General features: G+C 27.3%; 2 protein-coding genes across 2 annotated transcripts in view; one reads left to right on the top strand and one right to left on the bottom strand.

Annotated features, from left to right (window-relative positions):
* Positions 1–15,108, bottom strand: part of LOC132917016 (uncharacterized) — a 109,310-nt gene that overhangs the window by 65,486 nt on the left and 28,716 nt on the right. The gene's annotated exons all lie outside the window — the stretch shown is intronic.
* LOC132926579 (uncharacterized) lies at positions 5,130–15,102 on the top strand. The gene is made up of 8 exons (XM_060990953.1): positions 5,130–5,218; positions 9,063–9,141; positions 10,834–10,946; positions 11,034–11,547; positions 12,811–13,137; positions 13,203–13,357; positions 14,282–14,410; positions 14,925–15,102. The coding sequence occupies exons 1-8, from the start codon at positions 5,142–5,144 to the stop codon at positions 15,100–15,102; spliced, it is 1,572 nt and encodes a 523-aa protein (XP_060846936.1). The 5' UTR covers positions 5,130–5,141.

A 15,108-nucleotide genomic window follows, 5' to 3' on the forward strand; every position in this document is an offset into this window, starting at 1 on the left:
TGTATATTTTACATAACTCAATAATAATTGTAGCCAAGTGGAGCAGCGCTGTCCAAAATTTTGATTTGTGTTATAAAAAGTAATGTTTGTCAATAAATGGTCAGTGTTTCACTAAAAACAAAAAATAATCAGTTTATTTCAAGGAATCTAATCTAATGATATAAAATCATTCCTTTTTTTCCCATAAACAGTAAGCCAATTAAGCTTTTTAAAATTAGCAGAAAGATAAACAAAATATTTTCGTTAAAATAAAAATAAATCACTAAGTTTGAATTCCGGTAGACTTACAGCTCTAAAATATCCAAACACTTCAAGCTGTAGGCTATTATGTGTTTGTCTTTGGATATTCAAATATAAATTCTAATTAAATTTTTTGATAAGATTTTTCATATCCTGAAAAAAGTTATGAAATTTTTTTTTTAAATGACAAAAAAAATAATTTTATCAATAAAAGATTCTAGTCGAAATCATGAAAAGGCAAACTTATAAGTATAGATTTAAAATTAAAAAAAAAACTTTGCAGTGTTTGTTAACAAACTTAAAATGTAATATTAATATATTTTTAATTGGATACAATTAATCACTGTTTTCAGTGAATAAAACCAGTCAAAAGTAGTGATAATTATAAATGTACATAAAAAAATAAATAACAACCGACAGAATTTTAAGCAGGGAGTTCATATTAAAAATACATCAAAATGAAATTGTATACACAACTAATTTTTAAAATATATACAACATTATACAATCGTTTTCAAATCAATCTTGTAGTTAATTATGGCGGCCTGAAAAGAGTTAGAATATTTTTCCTAGTAGTTATTATAATAGTATTAACTTGATAAACACTAAAATATTATATTAAATTAACATATGAAATTTTTTACAAAATAGCTACAATAAAAACTTGACAAATCTAAGATTTACTAAAAATACTTTATACTGTTTAAACACTAAAAATTTAACTAACATTTTTTTTTATTTAGGAAGTTCAACGTTTTCATTGATAACACAGTCGTACTTAATTAGTTTTTAGAGTCATAAATCTTAAGTTTAGTTGCTAATTCAATGTATTTGAACATTTCATAGTAATTTCCCTTAAGATGGACGAACAAGCACACAATTTATGTTCAAATTGCATTGCATTTCACAATTATTTCGATTAAAAGTTCAAAAATTAAATTTTACTTTGTATATATATTTTTATTTGAACTATATCAGATTCTTTCATTTTTTTTTTTTTTATATAAATACTAATCATCTGATAAGTGTTTGGTTTTTATTTCAAATATGATATTACTTTTATAGCATCAATCATAACTTCAAACTATATTTTTCGAAAATTTAGGTGTTTACAATATTAATCACTTAAAATTGCATAAATACGTTTTCGATAAATCAACAATCATACTATAATAGTCACTTTAAAATCTTCTATTTAGTTAAATATAATAAGTTATTATTAGTTTTTAACATTGTGTTTGTCCCTTTAAATTTTTTGCTTATAAGATTCGAAAAAAACATTGACTAGATAGTTGATGTTTTACCCCAAAAGTTATTATTAGAAACTTGGTATTATTATTGTTGTTACTATTATTGTTATTACTATTATTATTACTACTACTACTCCTACTAGTCTTATACTATTATTCGTCCCTTATTTCATTTCTATTCAGATCAATGCCGTATATTGTACGTGTCTATTTTATGAAACATATCCTCATTACATTACAAATACACACATTGTTTCGACAGTCTTACGTGTAGAAGCTATTTACATTTGGCACATGTTCAAAAGCCATTGAGATGTTTCTATCTACTTTGACTTTGTTTACACGTCGAGTACTTACATAATAATAGTAATATTCACAAGCTTACCGGCTGTACCGTTACATAACTTTTCCAAAATGATCTTTCATCTTGAACCTCAATACTCGGCTGTTGTTGCATATGAATAATAAAAATAAAAGTTTTCCAGTCGAGATTAATCCCAGTATTCGTTCTATTTATCTTTGCATGCGGCGTGTTACGGCCGCGTGCACAGCAGCGACTGTTCTATGTGTTCCCAGGTGTGCCGGGAAATTATATCAAACTTTAAGATGTCAAATTTTTGTAATACTTTGATATTGTCTATATTAAAGTCGGTATTCCCGTCCTTTATACTGCATCAGTCATTGAGTTTCGGTGTGAACCCAACCGTTTTAAAGGCAAAACTTCGCGCACACACACATTTAGACAAAGGGAGACGAATACTGCAGTGCAAAGTTATAAAACGTTTACCGCTTACATTCGCCTCGGTTCGTACGGAAACATTTTGTCATTGCACTCAGGTTCGAAGACATAACTGGCCCACGTGAATCCGTAACAATAAATGAATATGCATAATAATCTACGTATCTATACAAACTATAATAATAGTCATGCCAATCGTCGGGAGGGATGTCACGTGCACCGCGACGCGGCGTGCCAATTGTCTCGGTCCGAGACGACGCGCACTGCCTTGTGATAAAACGGGTCCCTCCTTACGCCCACCCGACCAAAAATCGATAACCGACGTTGTGTTTTTGGGTTCGCAGTGTACCAGATTTATAATCGTGTCGGACAATTCGTGCGCGCAAGAAGTGAACGTGTTTGGCGATGGTCAGATGTTTGGCGCTGGGAGCGTTCAACTGACGGTAAGAAGCCGGATACATGGGTCGGGGGGAGGGGGCAGGAAGGTAAAACAAAACTACAATAAAGCTCCCATACCGTCTACTACCGGTGTGTGAGTATGTGTGCGCGTATATATATAAATTTTTACCTTTTTATGACCTGCCGCAGGGACTTGGTTTGCTGTGCAATCGGGCGGAGGCAGGAAGTTACGTGCTCGACATGGGAAAAATTGGCGAGGTCGTCCGGTACGTGTACGCGAAAAACACGAGGTACAGCCAAACGCGTTTACGGATAACCCCACGTGACCGGCACCGACGACGGTCGTAGTGATATGTGTGTGCGATATTCAGTATTATTATGCGATACAATAATTAAACAATTCCCTGGGAATACCAATTCTCGTGCAGTTCTGAATAGGGTAAGGGGTGATGTTAGGAACTAGAATATGGATACGGGTGGGGGCGTTGGTGTGTGTTTGACGTGAGACGATGGATGGGACGCGCGTGATTAAGTTAAAACTGCGCGCAGTGTGTGTTCAGGTATAGTGTGCAGTGTGTGCACAGTTTATACCACACGATTATGGGAATGAGCTGCAGGCGGACCACAGTAACTTTGAAAGCGATCGCTAATCGCAATCCGAAAGCATGTTTATAATAATAAGTAATGATAACGGGATATTGCACATACGATATGAAAATCAAAATCATAATATGTAGGTATACGTTCATAATATTATACATAATATTAGATTATTATAATTTCGCAATAACGAATAAAAGTGCCTACAAATAAAATTGTATTATACGAGTGTGCGTGTGTGTGTGTGTGTGTGTGTCAATATGGATATTAGGCGTACTGTATAACACACACATATTTCAACTTTGAATTTTTAATATTTGTTTTCGTTTTGTACGCTGAACACATACAAACCGACATCGAGAACACTATCTTGTGCATAAAAAATATCAACATCGATTTTGAGCCACTTACTATGCTTTTGGTTATGGTTTAAGACGAGAAAAAATTTAATTTTATGGCCTGTAGATGAATTGTACGTAGTAGAAATCGAAACAGTGTTCTGTTTTTGACATGGTTATGAAAGAAAAAATAACGACCATGATGTATTTTAAAAGGGAAACTGATTCGATAAAATATAAATACATTGTCACAACAAGATAAAGTTGCTGTGATTTTTCTACCGCAGTCATAATATTTTAATCAATAGCCATTCTTTATAATTGAGGAATCGAATATTTAAAAATATGCGTTAATTTCGTTACACACAATTCCTCCAATACAGATAATTTAAAAACTAAATTTTTACCTACTACGAGTATATTCATGATTTGTTTTTATTCGAATAATCAAATACGAACATAACTGTAAATTAGAAAATATTTACGAAATAAGCCTGTATATAATGCTTAAAACCTAACGAATTTAAATTTACGGTAAATCGTAAGAATTTTATGAAAACCAATTTTTATTTTAAACAGTAATATTAAAACACATTGACCGCCATGAGATCTAAAATGAGATCTCTCCAACTTTGTCCTCACCGCCACGGCGCCACGACGTTTTTGGTAGATTTACTTAGATACAGTTTTGACGATTTAAACAAAAATTGATAAAAAAAAAAACCAATAACGATATTTACAAACTTGTTATATATTCTGAAAGTGGCAACACTGTACTTTTCAAATCTGATGAAAAAATACCGATTATTGATACCCTAATCGAGATCTCACTAAAAATCAATTTTACGAGATCCCATATGGAATCTCACTAATCTCAGTAATCAATAATAGTATTCTTTGTGAGATCTTGAATAGAATCTCATGGCGGTTATGAGTAACATGACAAAAAACCCATGGCGGTCAACGAGTTAAAATAAAATAAATTAAAAAAAGTATTGTATACCACGTCAATGATAACCATTAAATTATTTTTACTTTGAACTTGAATTATAAATTCTATGATAGATAAATTATAGAGTACAACTACAATAATGAATACATATTTTATTACAAGTCATTAACCCTGAAACTAATAGACTACAAGTTTTTATTTTTTAATGATTTTTCGCATTGGTTCAAATTATACATTCTACATAGACAGGCTTTATCGTAAATATCTCGTTTTTCTTTTTAATCACGTCATTTTTCGAACGTCGGGTTAGTATGTAAAAAAAATTATAAACTGTATTATTAAAAAATGAATTATGAAGTTTTACAACACTTAAATACATGCGAGTGGGAGAAAAATGTGCGATATAAAACGTATCAATTATTAGCTTGTTCGATATAAAATACCATAAATCTCTTTTTTGTTGTTGTTCTTTTTTCTTTTTTTTTGTCCTCTCAAATAGTCGTATCAAATATCCGTATCGCTGGATCATTAATCATGCAATCGACAATCCAGGTTCAAAAAACGCCAAAGTAAATTTCAGCATTCATCCGTCAACTGGGTTATTAGACAAGTTCTCGAAAACGATGTTTCGAGTGGAATGCGGCGTCTCCAACGAGATAGTCAATGAACAACTTACGGGCAAGTATCGTGTAACTGCCACGTAAGTATTACGATTTTTTTTTTATTGTTTTATATCATAAATATTTCCACAACAAAAATTATAAGTAGAAACGAAATATTACGTCTTACGTAATAATAATTCGCATTAAACCGAGAAATGATTGTGATTTAGGTTACACTGATAGCAAAATATTGTTTATTCATAATATTAGCCTATCAAATATAATGTTACTTAATCAAACATTCGTATTTTTAAACCATCCAAAATTCCAAATTAAAACAATATAATGTGTAATGAGTAAAGACCACAAATTACTTTATTTTCATAAAATTGTATTATTACGATTCAATTGAATAAAATAATTATGAATTAAACAAAATTAATACATTTTTCGTTACTTACTCATTTTTTTTTTTTTACTTAAAAAATGTATAACTTAATAAATTAAATTAATATTTTTCAAACAATAACTAGATCAACAATATCCAAAAAAATATAAAATAGCTAATTAATACTGGTTTTAGTAGTCACCAAAATGATTAGTATTCCAGTTAAGTTATAGATGCATACATTTTTTAAACATACAAAATAGTTTTTGTTATTATAATTCACGGTTACATAATTTTGAACAACACTGCATTAATCATAAAAAATTTTTAATTTTAAAAATTAATAAAAAATAAAAATTCTGAGGTTCTGTTAATGAATGTCTCCTCTCCACGTGACTCATATTTGTATATACTTTTTTCTGTGTTATCATTATTACTTATTGGTTTATTTTGTAAAGAGATTGAATATTTAAAAAATTAAAAATAAAAAAAGTTAAAAAATTTTTTAAAAATAAAATCAAATCAATGATATTCACTTAAACTTTTTTTTCGAGTACAATAACTAATAAATTAAACAAAATTGCACTATAATCAGTTAAATTGTTTAGTCATAAAAACATTTTATATAACAATTAAAACCATTAAACGCTATTTATATTTAAATTTTATTGATCAAACACATAAATATATTAAAATAGATTAAAAAAAAATCCACACTAATAAAAACAACTTATACGTATACCAGGCACGTATACAGAGTAAGATAGAGGCTGTTCCCTCCTGGAATCTTTTTTGCTTACGTGCCTGACCTATATATAATTCTGTAAAATGTTTTCGTGTTTTTATATATCTCACAATAGTATTAGTAACATTTTTGTGAAGTGAAATTAGTGAGGTACTGAGGTATGGTTCTGCTATAAGAGAAAAGAAAAAAAATACATAAATGTAATGTCGACTAGAATTGATTTATAAGACATAGTAGTATTTAAAGACGTTTTAATACGAATTATTATAATTATTAATATGTTATCCATAGGATACGTAGGGTTCTTTATAATGAAAAAAAACAGGATTATGTATGTCATAGTTGTTTAATTTAAAATAAAAATAGTTTTAAATTAGAACGTTTAAACGAAAATTCTAGATTGTATTTTTATGCTAATTTTGGGTTTGGTACATTAATTTTGATGTGTACCATAAATAAAGGTAGCGCGTAATTTACACTATACCCCAGTTTTATTAAAAGTTATCATAAAACTTTTATAAATCTCCCTAGAACTTAGTTATGAATGCATATTTTTTTTTCTAAACAAATATAGACGATATCAAAAAGAACCACATAAAAATAGCAGCTTAAAAATAACTGAAATAAATACTCAAGTATGATTTATATTGGTATTGTATAGAAATAAAAAACTGATTTCGGGTTAGTTGAACAAAAATAAGTTATTCAACAAAAATATTAAACAACCAGACTATTAATAATATTATTATAAACAACCTATTAGACAAATATATTTAGTTTACAACTATGTGAATGAAAATATAAACCTTGAATAAGTATTCTGATTTGCGGTGTACATTTTTAAAAACATAATATGTTTATATTTCTGAAATATAAATTATTCAATTATAAATATTCATTATTGCATATTTAAAGGTTAATATTTTATCTCTGATGAATTAATTATAAAAATGTTTATCTTTCATTTCAAATTTTTATTTTTAGTTTTTAAATGGAACTATGTTTTATTATTTTTTGTTCACTCTATATTTTTTTGAAGTATTTATTAAAGTTGATATAAATTATTAAAATGAAAATGAAAAGTATATAACATTTTGCTGTAAATTTTGTTTTGTACTTAAAATTTTTTAATGTATTAGTAAGCTTATAAATTTATTATCAAAATTTGGAACACTGTTTATCGTTATTTAAACTTGATAATTAACATTTAAAACTACCTACCTAGTTAGTTCACATAAAATAAAACTAATTTACGTTCTTTAAAATTAACATATATAATATAAAAACTATAAAATTACTAATTAGCTAAAAAACTGTTACCGTATGGTTTTTTATATTATAATGAATTACCAAGTGACTCTATATATAAATATAATATAGAGTTTTTACAATCAATTGTAGTTTTTGATTTGGTATTTTGGAAAAACCTCTGAGTATTATATTATAATGTGCTCCAATAAGTTGTATTATACTATAGTGTTATATTATTATAAAGATTGTAGATTGTACACAAATTGTTTTTTATAAATTTTTATTTTCAAAATCTCTATTTATTTATATATAATTTATTGTAAAAAAGCATTAAAAATAAAACAACCTCAAGTTTTTAATATTTTAACCTTTTTTCAGTAATTCTAAGTCTAACCTTAGAGCTTCTGGCACGTTTATCGAATAAGTACAATAATTATTTATCATTATAGGTACTCTTACAAATGTTAAGATACCTAACTAAATAAAATATTCAAAGACTAATTCGATATTCTAGTATCTTTTTCTATAATTAGCGCTATACATTATAACCGTAGTTCTTAATTATACTTACAAATGACTAATTAGTAAACCTTATAAAAACTGTTTGAAATATAATTTAACACATAATACATCGCTAACATACTATATTACTTGGTACACAATGTATAATATTTTTTTTAATGTAAGGTTTAAATAGTTAAATGTAATTAAACTCAATACATTATTTAATTTATAAAAGGTACAGAATACTAATAAATGTATTTATATGTACACGATATATTATACACATTTTATAGCGAAACTCACTAGTGGAAGAAAATATAGGTTAGTTACTTGAATAATAATTGCCATAATATTCGTTCAATTACTTTACTTTTGTATATGTAAATTAAATTAATATAATTAATACAGTTGTTATTATTTTCTATTCATAAACATTTTAAGAATGTAAAGTATAATCAATAAGTATATATTGCATTCTATAGTTTTATTTGATTTAATTTCTATATATGAGTTATAAACATAAATTAGAAATACAGAAAAATTAAAGTGTATTATTTTTTAGTTAATAATTAATAATTATACCATGATTACCAATAGTTGTCGTTAAAATGTATTTAGAATATAACCTTATTTAGTTAGATAAACTATGAACAGATTAAACAAACGTCACTACTCTACATTAAGTTAATAATTAGAATAATAAATAATTGTTTTCAAAAAATATAAAATATCAGAATTAAAAGCCGATAGAGGAGGAGTATCTGTAAATAAATAATAAATGAAACGTTCTTAAAATTATAACTTGTTTAACATTTATCTTTATTTCTTACAAGTTTTTTATACGATTACATTTTATGAACTCTGCTATTACGAAAATTGCTCGTATTAGTTTAAAAATATTTTGGATCAATATTTTGTAAACACTACATTATTTATTTATACAAAAATGTGTTTTATATCTACTCACTAAACCAAAATATAATTTGATTTAAAAATAAATTTATACCTACGTATTTGTTTATTTATTTTTTATTTTTTATATAAAAATAAAAAGCATGATGATTGATGATATACCTAAAGAAAGTATCGACGATCAAAATATATATTTCGAAGAACAAGAGGACAATCGAGAGGTAAAATATCTAAGTATAATTAATTAAATATTAATTAATTATCCAAGATTAATAAGAGTTCCATCACATTATATAATCTCCGTTTGAGTTGGTGATATAAATTTAAGTATATTACAATATACAGAGTATAATATATATTATATAATGACATCATAATACGTTAGAGTGAAGAAAAAAACCATTATTTAATCTTATAATATTTTAAAATAGTCGATAATAAACTCACGCAGGTAAAACCGAAAAAATGTTTTTGGATAAGAATGATGGGATTTTTTCAAAAATATTGTTTATTACTTCCTAATCTATAGTATTTAATAGAATTACTGTAAACAAATATTAATTATAGTACTGCAAACGCAATGAATTATTTTATATTTGATAATATTTTCACAAACATTTTGACTAAACAATACACATAATATCTAAACGATTATATTTAAAAAAAAAATAAAACTAATTAAATTGAATTAAATTTGCTCCGAGCCGTGTGAAGGGTTTATCCATGAGCAATGGCAGGTAATGAATGTATATTACCGTGTAGATCGAAGTATGTAATTACTATATATTGTAGTATACACACTCATACTAAAATGACTGTATACGAGTTTAATATTAGATAGGTTTCCTAACCGTTTTATCATTTCGCCGACGACTTGGACGTGGTCATTTCAGCAACTTTGAACATAATATTACTCAATAAAATATAACACGGCAGTAAACCCGTACATAATGTATATAATGTCTCCACGCAACGGAACTACGTGTAGTTAAATTTATGGCGATTGTTTACTCACAGAACGAGGACAATTTTATGAGATGACCGTCTGTATCAAATATCATTAATAACAATAGGTTAGGTTCTAACGTGCAGATAATTAGAGACTATTATTATAATTCAAATGTTTTTTACATCATATTATTATGTTTTAATGAGAATATGTCATATATAACAATATAATATGATGCATATTAATGTCAAAGACAATCTTAGTTTTCAAATATGTATTTAAGACAAGTTAATGATTCAGATTTATCAAGTATTAATTATAAGTAAAAATGTAATTTTGTAAATCCGGTGATAAACGGACATCATTTTTTACAAAAAATTAGAATAACTGTGGTAGTTTTTAAAATATATTTTTTTTAAATAAAAAAAAAAAACGTTAATTTTACTTTACTTTACTTTTACTCTAATTATTATCAAAATTCAATTAATCATTTTAACACAAACATATATTTTTTTTATTTATTTATTCAGGTGAACCTTATAAACACAAAAAATATTTAACATTTAAAACCTTAAAACTGGAGTTGGTTTTTAATGAAAATTGTAGTAAATCACAATATTTTTTGAAAGTTCTTCGCTTAAATTATTAAAATAGTGAAAATTTCATATTTTTATTGTACCACAGAGGCTTCATTAAATGTAATACTATTTTCAATACGCTTACCCTACATACAAGTACACTAAACAAAAACAAAATTAAACAATATTTTGTCTGATTAAACATTATAAGCCGATTTCGTTCCATATGGTATTAGTTTTTTATTATTAGTTTTCTAGTCGTTGAAGTTATTGTAAATTCTAAATATCTACAATCAGTTTGAAATTAACGAATGAAAATACAAACATTAATAAATTTAGCTATTCAAAATTAACGTTTTAAAACGGCTGTATAATTTGATTTATAGTCGCTGTCGATAAAAATAGTTCAAATCGAAGTGATATCCGAGTATAATGGAAAAGAACGTATATCATTATATACCGACCGCATAATTGTAGATTTGAATTGGCACCAAATAAGGTGAACAAAAAGAAAAATAATATTACACACATTTTTTTGTAAAATTTTGTTTTATTGTTATTAAACGTTATGACATGTTTCGTATAGGACCGATTTGTGCGTTAAAGAAACAGTGAATTTTATCAACAACGGGTCATATCCCGTGCACGTTTCGTGGATTCCTAGTGACGAAAACGCTTGCGCGTCCATAGATGTGGAACCCAAGTCTTTTGAAGTTACAGATCGAACCAAAATCAGTGTGCATATTGAACCCTTATGTCCTGGTCCATTTCGAGAGATGTTAAGGTTCTTGACCAAAAATAGGGACTGCGACACCGGCGAAACAATAGTATACGTACGCGGGACGGTCGAACAGATTCCTAACGTGCGCGTTCGACCGGCAATAGCACCGCTCGACAATATCTGCGCCGGTACATTAAATTCGTACGACGTCGAATTTAATGTGATATCCAACGGCTCATTTTCCGTGCAAAGGTATCTGTACGAATTCGACACCATCGGTACGCTAAGTTTGCACGGCGACATCAAGTCGTTTGGCCCGTATGGAAACGAAAATATGATGTATACTACGTTAAACTTTAAAACGCCAGTTGAAACCGAAGTAAGCGAAAATTCAGGAAAAAAAGCTCGATCAAAGAACTCGTTGGTAGGAAATAAAATACAACTAATAGGAAATTTAACGCTTTTTAACATATTTTCCTTTGACGTACGAAAGAAAAACAAAAGTATAGCCAGTATAGGTGTGCAATATACTCATAACCGTACGTTTCAAGTATCACCGAATGCATATTTTGCTAATACGTTTTGAAATGTTATTATTAAAGGTATAGACAATTTTAATCTTTTAACATGTAGTTACCGGATGAATATGTATCACATAACACATTCGTTAAATCTTTCGTTCATGTTTGTTTCTTGTCTTTAATTAGTTATACTTCGCATATTATTATAATCATTTTGTATGATTTTAATTTTTAAGAACTAAGATTAACTAACAAAACATTTTCTGCTCGCTAATGTGTGCACCCAGTGTGTCTTTTTGTTTTAAATAAAGTTAAATGATACTAAATATGTTTGTATTCATTTACTTTTGTGTCATGATGTATTATTATTGTTATAAATATATTAAATCTTGAATGGATAGTTAAATTATTCAAATTTTACTGGTATACTTTATACATTTTATATATGCATCATATGTATATACCTATAATAGGAATTAGGAATACAGAATGTCGTAAAAAGTAATTTATTTAATTATTCATAGAAACTCGGATGTATTAAATAACGCCATTTCACTTTGTGTAGTCAATAATAGTCATATTTTTCTATTTCATTTTCTCAGTATAATATTTTATCAAGTCGAAAAATATTATTGAACTTAGTTAAAAGTAATATGTAAAGAGAAAAGTTGTAAAAATAAGAATAACATAATTTACCTAACGATATATATAATGCATTTACAATTAAATCTAAAGCATAATAATTATAAAACACTTCGTCCAATAAATACTCTACAACATGGTTATTAACAGTAAATTATTTATTAATGTATTGTACTAAAATAAAAAGTATATAATTTTTGTTAACTATTAAATTTTTATGGAAAAACAACTTAAAAAGAAAATAGGTTAAATTATATTTCATAACTTGGGATGCGCAAAATTAAAACCATTTCCAAAACAATTTCCTCGTGTTTTAATTAAATGGTGCAGAATACCTTAAGTGTATCTAGTCAGGCGAATAAGTGATTATACGAGCCTGCTTAAATTAGTTTATATGTTCATTTATTAATTCATAATCACTAAGGGCAGGTACCTACTACCTGTTAAGTCCTCCACAATAATATCTTGTGAACCTTTAGGCGACTGGGATCTCGTGTCAATTAGTCGAATGGTCGTTCGCCGGGTCAAAGACGGTCCATACCCAGTCTGTTACTTACGCGACACTCCCAGATGTGCGTTTGAATGTTAACGCCATTGCCATTGCCGAGTCTCTTTACAGGGATATACCTCACACCCACAAAGGAATTCAGTTACTCAATAATGCTCATTGTGATTTCGTCTACTCTTGGGGCAACCCAATGGGATCGGATACGGATAAAATAGATTGCATGTTTAAGCCCAGCAGTGGGACTGTTAATGGCAATGCTAACGTTGAATTTGAATTTATTGTAACACCTAAGAAAAGTGTAAAGACTACAACACTGAACTCTAACGAAATACTTGTGATCTAAGATGTATTGATTTTGTTTAGGGCTATTTAAACAAATGTCATATACCGTGTTTTATACAGTGCAATGCACTTGCACCACAACAGATAAGTCTCGAGTGTTGGGTAAATGAATTCAGCGCTACAGTAACATATTTCGACGTGTGTGATACACAATATAGCATAACGTGGCAAGAAAAGTACGCATAATAATACTAACTCATTGATATTTTGTTTTCTGTAATTTAATTAACAACACTTACAGCTATATAACAGTTTAACAAAAACACTGTTAGTTCTGATTTTATTATTTATTTCTATTAAACTTTGCAAATAGATAATAATAATAAAATCCATCTATAGGTGAACAAACCAATAATTATTTAATATTTTATAAATGCCAATGATTCTATTTAGTAAATATTCAATTACAATTTTTTTTTACCTATACCTCAAAATTAAACTTGTGTTATGAAAAATACTGAAAGATACCCACTGTCATTATACAATTATATACAAAAAGCATTAACTGAAATCCAACAAAATTGTCGTAACTTAACTATAATATACATGTTATGTACTAGTAAGTCATCTATGAGCATCATTGTTTTACTTTTATTACGATTAAAACGTCAAATAATTCTTCGTTAAATAAATAATTTGGATTTTTCGAGAAATATACTTTTTTTTATCTTAATTTAATATAAATCTTATACACATATATCTATAATACAATAATAATAAATTAAATTTTAAAGTTACAACCACAATATCACAAGAGTGATTACGTTTTATTTTGTTTAAATTTACATAATTCTATTTAATATATTTTCTTCGTCTATTATTATTTAATTAGTTAATTGACTTAATATCACTTAATTTTTTCTATAATTTTAAGCAATAGCAGTATCCAGTAAGTATTTGATTAAATTTCTAAATAGACGTTGGAAATTACTAATTATTTATGATGATTTATAATAATTTAATTAACATGCATATTATATTAAACATCATCTAGATAGGTACATATTATTAACTCAAAATTTAATAATAATTTTCAAAAGAAAACTTATTATTCTAACGTTATAGACATCACTGTTTATTTTCTCATTTACATTTATTAGTAAAAAACAATGGATCATTAATACAGAACTAATGGAAATTGATTTATTAGAATCTGAAAGCAATCGAGCATCAATAACCAAATATTTAAATTATTCTGAAACTGAAAATGCAGAAGAATATGAAATTGAGTAAAGTTACAATATAACAAATATTTTCTTTCTTTATCAGGCGAGTCATAAAGTTTTAGATAAAAACTCAAAGCAACACTGATCTATTATTACATTTCTATAAGTATTTCAAATACGTATAATTATAAAATTGTATAGGCAAATTTAACAGTTAACACTAATAAATTTATATTCATATTTCATTTAATTTCTTCAATTTTTATATTATCTTTTAAATTTAAATTCTAAACTTATATAGTTATTTAAGCTAGTTTTTAAAATCAGTGTAGAAGAAAATAGGATCTTTATCATGTATGTCTACTAAACATTTAAATCAAAAAGTTTACTTCACGTTTATATAATCACAAATTGTAGATATGCGCCTATACAAAAAAATTCTTCTTATAATAATTATATAACCACAGTAAACGACTATGTGAATACGCATAAAACTTTCTAGCTCGTTGAGCATAAAAGCTCTGATAAAAGCTAACAGGGAAACCATAAAATGACCGGATGCAATTGTGGTATATAGGCCGGAAGACCAGGAACCGACCAAATGGCGTTTTGGAGAATGGCCGAGACGTGACACACCGTTATGCTCACCGTTGGTCGAACAATTTCAACGAGAGCTGGACTACTACCATCCCATTATAGCGTTTAAAGACATAGAATGCAATACAGGCACAAATATTCATATTCGATACAATTAACGATAA

The sequence above is a fragment of the Rhopalosiphum padi genome, chromosome 1, assembly GCF_020882245.1.
Source record: "Rhopalosiphum padi isolate XX-2018 chromosome 1, ASM2088224v1, whole genome shotgun sequence".
Classification (NCBI taxonomy): Eukaryota; Metazoa; Arthropoda; class Insecta; order Hemiptera; family Aphididae; genus Rhopalosiphum; species Rhopalosiphum padi.